The 16,830-nt window shown below is 39.5% G+C and overlaps 1 protein-coding gene across 1 annotated transcript; it reads left to right on the top strand.

The window, feature by feature from the left end:
- Positions 1-382: 382 nt before the first annotated feature.
- Positions 383-16,502, top strand: mogat2 (monoacylglycerol O-acyltransferase 2; the record flags this gene model as incomplete). The annotated part of the gene is made up of 6 exons (XM_080041436.1): positions 383-476; positions 2,892-3,070; positions 10,663-10,867; positions 14,553-14,727; positions 15,017-15,216; positions 16,348-16,502. The coding sequence occupies 6 exons, from the start codon at positions 383-385 to the stop codon at positions 16,500-16,502; spliced, it is 1,008 nt and encodes a 335-aa protein (XP_079897562.1).
- Between the last annotated feature and the right edge of the window lie 328 nt (positions 16,503-16,830).

Here is a 16,830-nt window from a genome sequence, read left to right on the forward strand (position 1 = left end):
ACACACACACACACACACACACACACACACACACACCTCCATTATGAGCACTGTAACGGAGCTTTACTAAAGGTGCACTTTAGTCAACTGTTCAAACACTTTAACACAGATGTAGCTGTTGTGAGAAGATAACATATGTTACAGCTCTACAAAATACCTTTATAGCTCTCTGTTGTTCATGCTTGGTTGCTGTGCTAGCAGCAGAGTCATAAGTCAGATGTGTTAGATATGGACTGACAAATCAAATGGAGTCTCTGATAAGACTCTCAATAGCAGGTGATGGTGGGGAGGCGAGAAGGGCAGACTTTGAACCCTTAACTCGATCTTCTTCGTGGCCAGCGACTGCAGCACGTTGGTTTCTCTCATTTCAATGGTGGAAAACATGAAGATTCAGTTTGCTCCCTTGGATACGCCCCTCAACAGGAGGCTGCAGACGGCTGCGGTGGCACAGTGGGTCTACTCCTTCCTTGGCCTGGGTGAGTGTGCCTGTTTATATGTGTGTCCACTGGAAAAGCTCTGGGAATGAAGGCCATATTATTGGGTTGGCACTGTCCACAAGGGACACATGTACAGTTATTCTTCATTTTTCTACAGAAGGCGTTCAAACATATAGGCCTTAAGCCAAAGTGCATACCGGAGGAAGAGAACTGTTGTCACAACGATATCAAATGCTGGATAGCCAGAAGAGGGAGTCAAGTAGGACAACAGCCTGAGCAGAACCGTGTCATCTTCCAAATGTTTTTCAGTGGATAGTGAACTTGGAATGATTCAAGTTGTATTTTACATACGTTTTCATTTGTACTGCCACCACTTGAAGAGCTTTCGAATATGTATCCATTGTTTGTACAAATCTTTCTCGACCTCTCTGCTGGCTTATTGACTACCATTCATAAACTCTCGATGGCAGCAGGTGCTGTTCATGTTGTTACAGTTGACTGGAGTTGGTGGGAGGTGTGTCCTGTGTTATCAGCTTGTCATAGGAGCAATACATACACTGAAGATCAGCCTCACACCAATTAATCCTTACATATTCTAACAGCAATTTAACCAGAGAGAGAGATATGAAATATATTTTTCAATGTGTACGTAAGACAGACAAGACCAAAAGCGCATTAAAATCATCATTACAAAATCATAAACCATTTTATCCTGAAAACAAATGGAGTGGGACTTTGGCATAAAGCCATACATAAAAAACAAAGACTAATTCAAAATCGCAAGAGACAAATTATGATAATAAAATCTGAATTCTGATTCTGATTGTATTATCAGTATAGGCTACATTATACAGTATAAACATTACTTACATTATACAGCAGTAAACATAAAGACCTGACAATTAGTTTGTTTTTATTTTCCTCCCACATAAACACAAATGTGTCAAAGATTAATAATACTGATGTAGTCCCTTGGGTTAAAGTGTCCCTGCTTGGGAATCACTGGTGTATTATTCACAGTGTTATACTGTGCTGTATACTTTAGGCCTTTTGAATAGACCAGCAGAGAAACCAGGTACAGCATGGCGGGCTACACTCAGATCTTATCCAAGCAGAACAATCTCCCCACACGTTCACTTGCAGATCACTGCATCATGGGATCAAGGCCATAACCTGATGGGAGCAACCGCTTAAAGGTTTAGTCAGCAATTCTGGAGAACGCTTGTTGTCAAAATCACTTTGTCAAAATCATTGAATATCTCCTCACGATCATTGAAAATAAATCCTGTGTTAATACAAAGCCGAGGCTCGGTTACATACCCTTTGTTTACAGAGCCTAGGCTGTATATTATCTCCAGATGTGTTGTTCCAGCACACACACAGAATGGACAGTTAGAAGATTATGAGGGAATTTGACAGATTTTGACAAAAAGTGATTTTGATTTTGTTCTCCAGAATCGCTGACTCCCCCTTTTAGGTATAGAAGTTTGGGAACTTAACACTGGGCACCCAGGGAAACCAATGGTACCTGAGCTAAAAATGGTAACCCTTTCATCATATTCATCATATTCTCCCAGTATGCTGGGTTTCAGCAGTTGTTAAATGTGTGGACAGAATATGGTGCCAAACATGATGTGCATTTTAAGTCAAATAAGAGCAGTGTAATTATATGTAGGGCAAGGGAGATAAGGACCTCCTCTTTCCACAATTTCATCTTTCTGGGGAAGAACTTTATGTTTGTTATAAAGCCAAATACCTCGGGCACTTTATAACAGATCAAATGTCTGACGATGACAACATTTTTAGACAGTGTCATACATCATATGCCCCAGCCAATATGTTGGCAATAAAATGTTATGTGTTCTGATCATGTAAAGATATGTCTCTTTTAGAGCATATTGATGTATACTTATGGGGTATGTTCAAAAGTTCAAAAAATCAAGTATGCACAGGTTTCAGGTTGCTTACAATTATTTTTTAGGATCTTACTTAAAAGACCAAGGTGGAGCAGTGCAAGTGAGCTATTTGTGAATGCAAACACTATAAAGACCGTATTGAGGAAGCTTATGTACAGATTGAATGTAATTATAATGCTGCTGTCCAACCCAAGTTATAGCGCAGTACGCTACCAGTCATAACTTTGCAGACATTGGTATAAGTGCCTTTTATAAGGGGTTGGAATGTTTTTATTCTAATGTATGTGTCTATTTTTTGTATTGTATGTCTTTTCAGTGACCACTGATAACCTCATCTCTAGAACTGACTCCTGTTGTTGTAGAGCAGGCGCCTAACATTCATGAAATAGCCAATTCAAGCCAAACACACACTCTTCTAGTAGCTGTTCATCTGGTGTGTTATGTGTTAGTTATGTGACAACAGAGTTGATGGTGGAACAGTGCACCTGTTTGCATTGGGTCCTTGATGCTCACTGCACCGCTACCCTTCTCTCCTCAGCACCCACCTGCATCTTCCTCTTCTTCTACCTGCTGTTCACTCGCTTCTGGCTGCTCAGTGTCGTGTACGCCCTCTGGTGGTTCTGGGACTATGACACTCCTAGTCGTGGAGGTCGCAAGAAACCCTTCCTGTGTGGCCTCAAACTTTGGGAATACATGCGGGATTACTTCCCCATCAAGGTGAGAGACATGCAGCTTTGAGACACTGGTACAGTATATGGCCTACATTTCGTATACTGTCCGCTAAAGCTGGGGTATATGATTTGGGAGAAAATAGCAGTTGGGATAGAGATTTGAATCCAAATACCTCAACCGCTCCACTTGTGTTCTCTCTGGTCCCTCCCTGACATGCTCTACACCAACAACGTCGGTGCCAAAGTGATTGGACAGTCCCAACAGCCAATAAGAACGGAGAATTGGACCCTCGCTCTGATTGGTCAAAGTGTACATGAGCGGTGGCAATTTTTTTTTTTTCAGACCACTTCAACTACATATTGCTGAATGGCTAATATGACATTATAGCCAAATATTACAGTGAAAAAGTTACCCACCCCAGCTTTAACGCCAAAGTCATGGTAAAGGTGAGGTGAGATTCACCTCTGCAGGTTTAGAGAATAGGACATCAGGACATCTCGCTCAATAAGTTCATTTGATCCAATATTTGATTAGTGCTACATGAGCAGTGGCCTTTATCTCTGTCCTTGGCAGCTAATGGGCCACTGATGGATGACTGTAGTATATGCACACGTGGCCTCCATGGTAACTGTTTTAGCTGCCTGATTAAACACAGCACAGAAGGCTATGTGTACATGACACTGATGCACCAAGGTTGAGTCAATTCGATGATGATTCTCCTTTAAGAAAAAGACAGGAAATAGCTTAGCTTAGCATAACCCTGGAAGCAGGGATAAACAGCTAGCTTGGAACTGTTTCAGTTGTTTGGGTTTATGTAATGGCCACCTCAGGAAGTCACTGCATTTGACAAAAACTCCAATTTACCCTGCGTTCCAAATCACATACTCTTTCTTTTTACTACACTACATACTAAAGTAGAGTTTTAGGGCCACAGGAGAGAAAGAAAAACAGACGAGGAAGATTTTTTTTTATTATGTTGAGAAATGTCAAGAATAAAGACAAAATGCTGTTGGAGTTAGTGGGGCATTTGATGTATTTTCAGCATTCTACAATTGATGTGCATGTATTGGGACATACTAAATAGTATGGAAGTATGGGTATTGGAACGCAGGGTTAGTAGCCTACAGCCTCAACAACAAAAGTATAATGTGTTCATTAGTGAGCTTAAGAGGTGCTTGTCGGCAGATTGTGTGAGTGTAATTCTTCTCTTCATGCTAAGCTAAGCTAACCATCTCCTTGCTCCAGCTACATATTAAACATACAGACATGAAAGTGTAATCACTTTATCTGGATCTCATCTAAAAAATTGGCAAGAAAGTGCATTACCCAAAATGCCACACTATTCTTTTAATTTCCTCCCTTTTCTGGAAATGTTCACAGATTTCCTCAATAATCAAGATACATTGCATAAATCCAATGAAGATGAAATGTCTGTCAGAGGCTGGTTGGTTATAACTGGTGACAGACTAGGATCCTGGGGATAACAGATGATGATTAACAATGCTGCACTGCTTTCTTCAAAACCTACGCCTTGATTGGTTTTGAAATGTGTTCACAGCACCTACACAATCTAGTAATGTTTCAATTTAGCAGTGGCTAAAATATGAAATTACTGACATTTGAAACCATCCCTGATCCCACCAAACAGTGGATGTTCAGTACAAGCTTCTCTGTTGCAGCTTGTTGTGTCCCTCTTGTGGTCATGTATGCGTAGTGCATATTCTGTATATGACTAGCAGTAAATTAGCTTTTTGACATTACACTATTTTATATCAAATCCAACCTTAAGGATTTGTGTTTGCTGAGTCATTTGGGTAACCATGAATATTAACTGAAGAGAATCTGAAGAACAGAAACCCTGCTGACAACATCCAGCACAGTGCATGTGTTTATATCTCTCCATGGACACTTTGGACTGTACCGATACAAGAGAGTGCAACAACAACACACTCTTAGTATTAAGTTAGTCATATCTAGGTATGGCATAGCCTATTGGATATAAGTATACACAATTTTGAATGATATATATTTGCATTCAGAAACAAAACAACTACAAATTGTATATTACTGGAATTGTAGTCAAATAAAGGTTACCTGGTATTACTAAGAGTGTATAATTACTATTCTAATGTGTCTATATATCTGTACTGCAACAACCACAGTTTCCCACTGGGGATAAAAAAAGATTGATCTCATCTTATATGAGAAATAAAACTTTTGTATATTAATAAAAGCTCCGACCAGGTACTACAGGCAGTTACAGCGGGACGCACCATAAAAGCAGCACTACATTATTATAAGAGTCAGGAGCAGGCCGGTACAGAAGTAGTAACACTATCATAAAATATACAATGATTAAAAAAACAAGTAAAGCATTTTATTGACACAATCAAAGAGATAGAACCAATATAGAAAATAGTAGGCCAAACTTCTAATAAAACACTGCACTGCAAACTGCAAAACAGAATATTTGAACTGATTTCATTTAGGATAAAGTATTTAAAAAATCATCCGTATTAATTTCGCATTCATGATATTCTGCCCATCCCAGCACCATAAGACCCAGCTCAGGCTCTGTTGAGGTCCATATGTCTGAGGACAAACACTATTTCTGATGACTTGCTCTGTTAAGATGATTAGACTCAGACATCTCCATCATTTTACTTTACCTTACATTATATAGTGAACAGACTGAATACATTTAAAGAAGCAATTAATGAAAGTCCTCCATCAGAACTAATCTTGAGATGAAACAGGACAAGAGATGTAGCTACATTGGTCCACAGCGCAAAAATGTTTCACAATAAAGGCCTTGAAATTGTGAATTAGCTACATTTGTTCCCCCTATTATTATACGAGCGTCATAGCAACCAGTATATCAACCAGAAACAAATGTTGTATTTCAACATTTTCTTGGCGATGTCCAGAATAATATTCGTGATAACCATCAAACTACATCTTACACATTCACTGAGTGAAGATTGTGAAAGTAAGACACACATTTCTCGCTGACAATGTCAAAACCCATTTAATAGCTTATACTAAAAATGACCAGAATAAAAGCTGTGGCTCAGGCTCTGGTGAGGTCCATGTCTGAGGACAAACGGTAGACCTGATGACTTGCTCTGTTAAGATGATTAGACATCTCTATCATTTTACCTTACCTTACATAACTTTATGTAGTGGACAGACTGAATACATTTAAAGAAGCAATAGAGAGGGGAGACATTTTAACAAAAGTCCTCCATCAGAACTAATCTTGAGATGACACAGGAGGTTGGGTTGGAAAGTCACGTGACATGTACGCTGTCCATTAGAAGTGAATAGGGGGAATAAATGTAGCTTATTCACAATTTCAAAGCCTTTATTGTGAAACTCCTACATGTTGCGCTGTGGACCAACGTAGCTATTACACATTTAACTGTGAGACTGGGTTGGATGTTTAAATGGTTTACATAGGCTGTATTATATTGAAACCAAGGGGAGAGTTATGGAGCTGGTTAATGTGTCATCCCCTCATTAGAGTGAATGAGTATCAGAAGGTTTATTTCCAATAATGTAAACCTTTTAAAAGTTCCATTTCCTTCCCACATCACATAATGATTTCTAAGTCAAAACCTCTCCAGTATCATCTGACTGAACGCCACATTACGTCTGAAACAAAGAGTCAATGATAGAGTAAAGAGAAGCAGTGTCCTTCAGAGCGCCCAATTAGTTTCATTGGTGTGTCTCTGCCCACTGTTTCTAATGACAGCGTCATCGGCTCACGTTGAAACCTCACCAGCTGACGTGAGCACACTTGCTTTCAAAGAGAACACATTCAGACAGGATGACGATGCAAATGCGACCAAATCAATACCAAGTCTGCCAAGGCCACACAATCTTCTGTACTTAGTAGATGTGTTTAACAACATATATTGAGTTGCAGTTAGACAACCAGACTGACTATCAGATGGTGGCCATTGCTTCAGAGTAGGCTATGGCTAAATCCATTCAGGGAATATCAGGGCTTCACACAAAGGACATTCTGCTTATGCACTGTTTTTTTTTTTTGCTTTTTAGCCAAGAGTTACATGAGAAAATCAACACCACTGTTATGTCTGTACCCTAAATGTTAAGCTAAGAACAATAAGCTACTTCATTAGCCTAAAGACTAGAACAACATATTATTTGATATTTGGTGATTTAAAACAATCCTATTGGACAGAACTAGTTAGGTTAGTTTTTTCTCTGTGCCATGAGTCTACAATAGGTTCCAGCGAACAGACAGACATGTGAATTAAATGAAAGATACATATAATCATTCTCATCTATTCTCAGCAAGACAAATTAATAAGCATACACTTTTGCTCATAAGTTTACATACCCTGGGATAATTTATGATGTCTTGGCCATTCTTAATCTTCAGAGAATATGAATGATAACACAAAAGCCTTTCTAACACTCATGGTTAATGGTTGGGTGAAGCTTGTCATTGGCAAACAACTGTGTTTACTCTTCTTAAATTAAAACGACAAAAGAAAGTACCGAAATGACCCTGATCAAAAGTTTACATACCCCAGTGACTTTGACCTGATGTGCACAAAAGTTGACACAAGCAGGTTACGGTACACTTTGAAGACAGTGAAGCATGGTGGCACAGACATCATGTTATGGGGCTGTTTTTCATACTATGGTGTCGGGTCTATTTATCGCATACCATGGATCATGGATCAGTTTGGATACATTAGAATACTTGAAGAGGTCATGTTGCCTTATGCTGAAGAGGAAATGCCCTTGAAATGGGTGTTCCAACAAGTCAACGACCCCAAACACACCAGTAAGCGAACAAGATCTTGGTTCCAGACCAACAAGAGTAACGTTATGGAGTGGCCAGACCAATCCCTGGACCTTAATCCAATAGAAAACCTATGTGGTGACATCAAAAATGCTGTTTTTGAGGCAAAACCAAGACATGCAGAGGAATTGTGGAATGTTGTCCAATCGTCCTGGGCTGAAACACCTATTCACAGGTGCCATAAGTTGGTCGGCCCCTGCAACACAGATGCTCAGAAACAGAGGTTATACAACTAAATATTAGTTCAGTGATTCACAGGAAAGCTAAATCTTCATGCATTTTTCAGTTGATACAGTAAATGTTTGAGTTGTAAAGAAAAATGCAAACGCTGCTATTTTTTTGAACAGTCAAATATTCCTTTTTCTTCACTTTCTGTAAAGATGAAGAAACATTTGACAAATGTTTCTTCATATTTGGAGTTGGAATTGAATGTGCAATGTCCCCAATGCATTTCCGTGTTTGGAAGTACAAGCTATGATTAGGATTTTGATCTTTACTCACCTTTTTAAACACACTGCTATTATTTTGAACACAACTGTAGCAGTTGGTCCTATCTTACCCACAGATGGCAACACTGAGGGGAGCAGACTTGTTTTGTTAAAAGAGGCCACAATGCTCACTGTGAGCTGCAAAACAAACGCCAGCACATGACAAGCGACTCTCTTTGCTCTTGAAAGTGACCTTTAGTGTCTCTCACTATCTCCTCCCAAGCCGCTCCAGCATAGTGGAGGCACAAAAACAACACACAACACAGAGAAATCTTATCTAGACTTCTACAGTTGAAGATAAAGAATTAGAATTTCTGACACTACAGAGGAGTATTATTCTATTTCCGAGGATTGATTTAATGTCCAATGTCAATTTTTTTTAAACACTAGAATCAATTTACTCGCAGAACAGAAAAATCCTCATCCCAAGTGTAAATATTAAAGAATCTCTTTGGAGGTCCTGCCCAGTGACAAACAAATGGAGTCAGATACGTTTGTAAGTCAACAGCATCTGTTTGCTATATGGTCTTGTTCTTTCCCTTTAACTGTTGCTGGCCTTAAAATGAGAAGCACCAGATTCTGCTGCTCACTGAGTTCATCTAGATTTCTGAATAGATTTGAAGGGCTGCCCCAGAGTCTTCTCCCAGGAGGAGCTGTGTGAAGTCCCAATGATAAATGTCCTCAACTGATGTCCTGTGAGTCAGCATGGGTTGGGGCTCTACACTACGCATTTGAAAATGAACAGTTACAAATATGTGAGATTACTAGACCTTTGAAACCTGCTCCTCCTCTGGTCAAGCAAATTTGATATAGGCTATATTTTTTTCAATTTCATAAATCAATCAAATCAAAATCTCAGGGGGCTTAACAACCTGTACAGCATACCTAGACCCTTGATTTAAATAAAGAAAAAGAAACTACCGAGGAAGGATCCTTCTCCCAGGATGGACACACTTATTCACACAGATATGTTAATAAAAAAGACCAAAAATGATTGTAAAACCTAAATATATAATTGGGATGAAGGAGCATGGTGTGGGCAAATAGGTAGGACCTGAGCTCCATGAGCCCTCTCCACATGTAGATCTGGTAAGAGGACTGGCCTCAACCCAAGAATAGGCAAGCACATCATTCAGAGAGAGAATCGAACAAGAGGTAATGTATTTAAGAACAATTCTAAGGGAAAACCTTACTTTAAAGTATTCATTCTCAGAATTAGTCCCTGTTGATGATATATTACATTACATATGACAGTGTTAGATTGGTAAAACTAATTTTGCTGTTGTAGCTGGTATACATAAAGGTCAGGCCCCGCAAAAAAGTAGATTATTTCACCTGGTTGGGCCTCAATCAGTTATTTGAATCAAACTAGAGACATTAAAGAGGAAACATCACTTTGTTAAAGCTGCTTACATCTCATAGACGTGTAATGACAGGAGGTCCCAACCAGTCGCTGCTTTTAAGGGGTCACAAGTTGAAAAGTTTGGGAACCACTAGTTTACTCTTACAGTACATTGTGTTTTGTAAGTGTATCATATCTTGTTTAAGTACAATCTTATTCTGAAAAGTAGTAACTATCTGTCAAATGAACATGGTAGAATTAATTTCCCTTCTGAAATGTAGTGAAGTATGTATAAAGAAATGCACGTCCCTTAGAATTGTTCTTAAAGGCCTACTTCACCGGTTTGAATATGAAGGTGTATTGAATTCTGAGATCCTATGTAGTATAAATGTGCAAAAAAAATTGAAATTGGTTCATCCTAGCCTGAGAAAAGGCAGAAAGAGTGTTTTTTTTAACCCTATATTAATCTTACTGTGACATCACAGTAAGATAAATATAGGGTTAAAAAAACACTCTTTCTGCCTTTTCTCAGGCTAGGATGAACCAATTTAAAAAATGTTTGCACATTTATACTACATAGGATCTCAGAATTCAATACACCTTCATATTCAAACCGGTGAAGTAGGCCTTTAAATACATTAGTTGAGTAACTGTACCTAGTTACTTTTCATATCTGGAAGTTTGCAGTAGGCTGGATCCACATGTTTTTTTGGACTGTTTGCGGAGGTCACAGGCATTTGGGACAAAACGGTAGGCAGGGTCAAAGACAGTGTTGAAACTGGGATGATGAGGCACATGTTTGGGTTGCAGCCAGCTGGCCCTCCACAATGTAGCACTGTCAGCGCTAGCTTCAGGAGCAATCAGATGATCTCAGTAAAAAACCTACATCATGATGGATCCGTATTCAGATACGGCAATGGGCTGACATTGTATTTACGTTACGATATGTTCTTTTCTTTTCTTCCCCCAGTTGGTGAAGACAGCTGACCTAGACCCCAGACACCACTATGTCCTGGGCTTCCACCCCCATGGCGTGCTGGTGGCAGGAGCCTTCACCAACTTCTGCACCTGCACCACAGGCTTCACGCAGCTGTTTCCTGGCCTCACCAGCTACCTGTTAATGCTGCCCCTTTGGTTCAGAGCCCCATTCTTTAGAGACTACATCATGACTGCAGGTGTGGCCCCGGAGACGTTTGAAGTATAGTCGATCGGATTGTCCATTCAACTTTCTCTTAAATTGAACTAACTGGACAGACATAGTTAAGATTTCATACTTATCCATGCTGGCATAAAGGTACCGATTTTGTAGCATTTAGCCCCTCTATTGTGTTAGATTTGGGTTACATTTTGACCCGTTTTCAACTTCAGATATTCAAAAAATGTCTCTTTTTTTATCTGAACAAGATTTTATGATATCCTCAGTAAGATCTTCATAAACACACAAAACAATTTTTTGCTATGTAAGTAAATTCTGAAGGTGTGACATATGTGGAGACTCGGCAAGAAATAGTATGCATCTCTTAAGTTGTTGGTAGCTCTTTGAATCAAATTTGGGCTCAAACAAAAATCACCTTTGACTCTGGACACCTCCTTCTGCTATTTTGGGCAAAAAAAAAAATCTATATATCTTTGTTTTACCTTTTTACGAACATAAATCTATAACCCACAAATAATTGATTCTAGAACGTGTGTTCTAATATTAGCGTATTATAGTCAGTTATACCATAGTCTTGAACAGAGCCGGCCCGAGGCATAAGCGAACTAAGCGGCCGCTTAGGGCCCCCGACTGCCTGGGGGGCCCCCTAAAAAAAAAAAAAAATGTTTTTTTTTTTTTTTTTTTAGTTTGTGTGTTTGATATTAACATCATACTATGCAAATGTGAGTTATCATACAAAAAAAGGAACAAAATGTTTTGGTCTAGATCAGTGGTTCTCAACCGGTGGGGCGCGCCCCCCCGGGGGGGCGCGGACACTCTACCGGGGGGGCGCGAGGGGGATGAAAAAAAAATGAAAAAAAAAAAAAAATCTTAATTTTTTTTTTTTTTTTTTTTTTGTAATTTCAATTTTTTTCCTGATATGTAGCCTAGTTCAGAGATGATATGTATTTTTTTTCTTTCTTAACTTTTTTTGATAGGTAGTTGCCAAGTTCATCACACAAACACTCCAATCCACTGATATGAGATCAGTTTGCAATTTTCAAGTACTGAATTAATGGTAGGACTGTGGCCACTAGAACTGGTCTCTGGTCAGCAAAGGTCTTGAAAACAGCATAAGTGTGCTTGTGACATGCGTGCCACCCATGCATGTGTATAGGCACGTGTCCCATCAGATTTTTGAAATCTGAATAAAAAAATTTAAGTTTGTAGTTAGCAAGTGTAACATGTTCTTAGGGCAGAATTTCATAAATAAAGGTTTATTTTTTTAGCAAGATATTTGGTCAAAAGCTAGTGGTCATCCGTCCCTCTGTGCAGTTGTTAGGCATCTGGCTGCTAGCAAGTTATGTTGTCTTGCTAATTTTACTATTCATCTGAACTGAAATAAATATTGACTTTTTCCTTTATTATCTTCGCCAGAATGCACCAGAATGCTTAGATTACATGTTAAAAACACAAAAAAATCTTCTGGGGGGGATGCCCCCAGACCCCCCTTCAGGGGTTTAGTTTTCTGACAAACATTACAATGGATACTAACATGATTTGGGCATTTGGGACTATAAATCATCTTTGAATTGGTTGTACAGCATATCACATGCTATTCATTCAGGGGTGCGATGGCCACCCCACTCTAGCTCTGTGGCCCACCTTGGCCACCCCCAGTCAAAATTTCCTGGAATCGCCACTGAGACACACACAACTCCGCGTTCAGGCTGCACAGCACATTAATCGCAGGTAGCATTTTGAGCTAAATCTGGCCACTTTCCAAATCCAAGACTCAATAGTTGAAACATTCTCTGAACTGGGTTGTCAGACAGCAGTGTTTCCCATTGATCATAGACTTTGTTTTGTGAAGCTTTTTCATAACAGGTATACCTATTGTAGAATTTATTCTGTGTATGTTCTATTTAGGCTACTATTTTCTTCTTTTCTAAGGAGATTTAAAAAAAAAAAAACATTTCCTCAGTGTCTCATTGATACATTCTCATAATTAGCTTTTAAAGTGCACCAGAATTTAACGTTAAAATATAAGAAATTTCCGGACCCCAACCCTAAACCCAATGTTCAACTCAAAGGTGCGCCACTGGCCTAGCCTTTGTGATAATAACAATAATAGATTATCTATCTATCTATCTATCTATCTATCTATCTATCTATCTATCTATCTATCTATCTATCTATCTATCTATCTATCTATCTATCTATCTATCTATCTATCTATCTATCTATCTATCTATCTATCTATCTATCTATCTATCTATCTATCTATCTATCTATCTATCTATCTATCTATCTATCTATCTATCTATCTATCTATCTGTGTAGGGTGGTGTGTGTGTGTGTGTGTGTGTGGGGGGGGGGCGGGGGTTGTCAGGGTCGGTGGGGGGGCCCAACTGCAATGACCCAGCTTTGGGGGGGCCCAGCTTGCAGAAGGTTGAGAACCCCTGGTCTAGATAATTAATAGCCTTAAAATGTAATTAGTTCATCTCTGAGGAAATCCGAAATTATCTGATCATGTCACGTTCACATCCATGCACAGTGTGTATTGAGTTTATTTAAAAACAATTGGAAATGGGGCTGCCCTCAGTTGCCCATGCACTGTGTATAGTCTATAGCCTATGTCAGCCTCAGAAAAAAAGATACAGTAGCTGGATAACAGAGTTCTTCTGCTTCGTTCCTCACACTGCATTTAAATGCATTCACTATATTACAGAGAAATATGTCCCGTAAAAGAAAAAGAGCTCCAAGCCCAACCCATAATATTTTATTTTATATTAATATTTTTATGGAAAATCCATGTGTCCTTCTTCAATAGCTTCTAATTCATCTGACCCAGTGTCTCCAAATTATTTGTTCACACAAGATTTCTCAGATTTAGCCTCTTAATTTTCCTCTCAAAGTGCACCAGATTCATGCATTTCACTTTAAAAAGGTTAAAAAAATCTCCCGGGGGGGCATACCCCCGGACCCCCCTAAGAGGGTCTGAATCTCGGCGTCTAATATTTTCGCACAGCTGCACAGTGGAGGCACTCGCGGAAAATACTGGGTGTGTGAATGATATTTAACAAAGATCTATAGTTTCAGCAGCGCTAACATTGGAGAGGGGCCCCCTAATCATATTTCGCTTAGGGCCCCCTGAAGGCTTGGGCCGGCTCTGGTCTTGAATATATAAATGAGTGGTCTAAGGACTATTTTCTTTAGTAAGTGACTATGGTATAAGCGGGTTAATGGAGGTGTCAATTATCAGGAAATGAACGGAAATGTCGGACATTTCAAGCCTTCACGTCGTCCAATAATTCCTGGTAATTGGACACCTCGTCGGGCATTAACCCTTACATAACGTGTACATATTTTCCTCACTATAGGAAATACAATGAGTTAACTGAAAATAAATGTCTATTGAAAACAAGTGGTAGGCTATATTTCAAGATGAAAGGTCCATGGGAAAATATAAATTCAATTTAAAACACTGTGTGCATGGATATGATTGCATAATAAGTTAGTTATGAGGTTAAAAACAATATTGGATGAGCATAATTGTTTTTCTGATTATTTTGGGCTATGTTAAATCACGGGTCAAATTTGACCCGCTAACACTAAGGGTGTGTGCAACTTTCTAACACATAAGAAGGGTTAAGGTATTCTTTTACTTATTTGATCATTGATCATTGCATATTATTCTGATAAATTTTCTTTCAACACTTCAGGTCTGATTCCTTCGGACAAAGTTAGTGCCAAATATCTACTCTGCCAGAGGGGTGGTGGTAATGCCGTTGTTATTGCAGTGGGTGGTGCCCCTGAGGCCCTGGACGCCCACCCTGGGACCTTCAATGTGCTCTTGGCCAAGAAGAAAGGCTTTATCAAACTGGCCATGGAGCATGGGTAAGAGCAGACAGTCCCTTGGGGAATGAGGGAAGTTTTCTGTTAAATACAACTAATTCTCCGAGGTCTTATGGCTTGTGGAAAGGAGTGTGTCCATCTATTCATTTAAGGTTTCTTGCAGCTTAAGTGTGGCCTCTAGAAACAGAGCCCTATTTAAGTGCCTCACATGGAATTCCCGTGGAAAGCACCGTGTTCATTTGAAATGTAAAACAGGAAACAAGGATTTCAAATATTGGAGTATATGTATTAATCAATTAAACAACTTTGTCATTAAAACTCTTCTGTTCAGTGCTCATCTGGTACCAGTCTTCTCATTTGGGGAAAATGAGTTGTTTGACCAAGTGGAGAACAAAAGAGGAACTTGGCTTCGATGGACACAGGAACGGCTGCAAAGCTTCATGGGTATCTCCTTGCCTCTCTTTCACGCCCGTGGCATTTTCCAGTATTCCTTTGGTCTCATGCCCTACAGAAGACCCATCCATACTGTGGGTGAGTAAATGGGTTAGCTCAGTTGTTCTCAATTATTTTCTGTCATGCCCCCCCTAGGGGACATAATTTTTTTCGCGCCCCCCCCCCCCCCCCCCCCCTAAATTGAAATACTATTGAGAACCTGCTAATATTTATTTATTTATCTGTACAAAACCACTGTATGAGTTTCTGGCACGAGCATTCTGCATACAATCACCTTATTATCAAATTAGATAACAAAAATTAGCTGAGATAACTTCTGCAGCAAAAAAAAATCAAAGTTTCAGTTTATTAGCTCAATTTGTAACATTTAAACAAGACTGCTCAGTCTGTGTGAATCTCAGGACAGAGAAACAAGAGCAAATGATTCACTGAGGTTTGCATTTCATTCAAAACATTTTTAAACTGTTAACATGGTTAAGGTGGTGTTTTTTTTTATTATTATAGGCCAATAGGCCTTCTGTGATGTGATAACCAATCATTCATTAATGTTATTATTAGTCTACTTGCTTGATTTCTTTTTAAATAGCCTACAGAGACACTTGGAGACACATGTGGAAATTTATTTACTGCAAATTGCGGTCTTTCGCGCGGATATGACCATACACAAGCACAAATCGCGCTTGCTAGCACTTGTGTCAGTTACTTTAAACATCTCCTGCAGTATGTCAAATAAAGGAAAGGAAGGAAATAATGCTTTGCTAATGTGTTTCCAAACTAGCTGTTGATTTTGGTAGAAACATTCTAATGGCACTAGGTCTGCCAAGAGAGATGCTGTGGAGTAATACTGTTCAGCTAAAGGGCAGGATTTGTCAGGCACGCAGAGAAAGTCTGCTGCAACTATAAAAACAGTGAGTGACACCTAGCCTTGTACAACTGGGACGACTTTTAGTTAGCAATTATGGAGAAGCCAGAGTGATGGGGTTTTCAGATAGCACAACACCCAAAGTAATTTGGAGTTTGGTGCCTTGCTTAAGGGCACCTCAGCAGTACTGGCACCGTTCCATCCCCAGATACCACCCACGGTCCACAGGTCCACATGAACTGAGCTACTGTAGTTAAGATAAACAGACCTGCAGGATATTGCCAATAATAAAGTAGCCTACACTGACTCTTGCGTGTGTTGTCTTTCACCCTGTCACCTCGCTGCAGTGGGACGGCCCATTAAGGTGAAGAAGAATGAGAAGCCGACAGCAGAAGAACTGGACGCCCTCCACCAGCTGTACATGGACGAGCTCAGCACTCTGTTTGAGGAGCACAAAGGCAACTATGGAGTGGACAGAGACACACACCTCAACTTTGTCTAAAGTGGACTCATGACGCTGGGGTGGATTTGAATGACTATTTATTTGTTAAACTCAAATATCGTACCTTTGGATTGGCCTTTGCGCTCAACTGGCCTGTTAATAAAAGATGAATCAACTGTTATTGGTTTTGCAACAAGACACATTGCTGTGTGGGTTTCTATGAGTATATCTACTGTATGAGAGGAAAATCAACAGGAATAAACATGTGTATGTTAGTGTGAATGGACTGTTGGTTCAGATTGCTCACACTGTTCTTCTGTGTGGGAAACTGCTCAAAGGGAACATCAATGACATAAGGCACATTTTCCTCACTTACATAATGTCCCAG

This window comes from Ammodytes marinus (genome assembly GCF_949987685.1).
Source record: "Ammodytes marinus genome assembly, chromosome: 14".
NCBI lineage: Eukaryota > Metazoa > Chordata > Actinopteri > Uranoscopiformes > Ammodytidae > Ammodytes > Ammodytes marinus.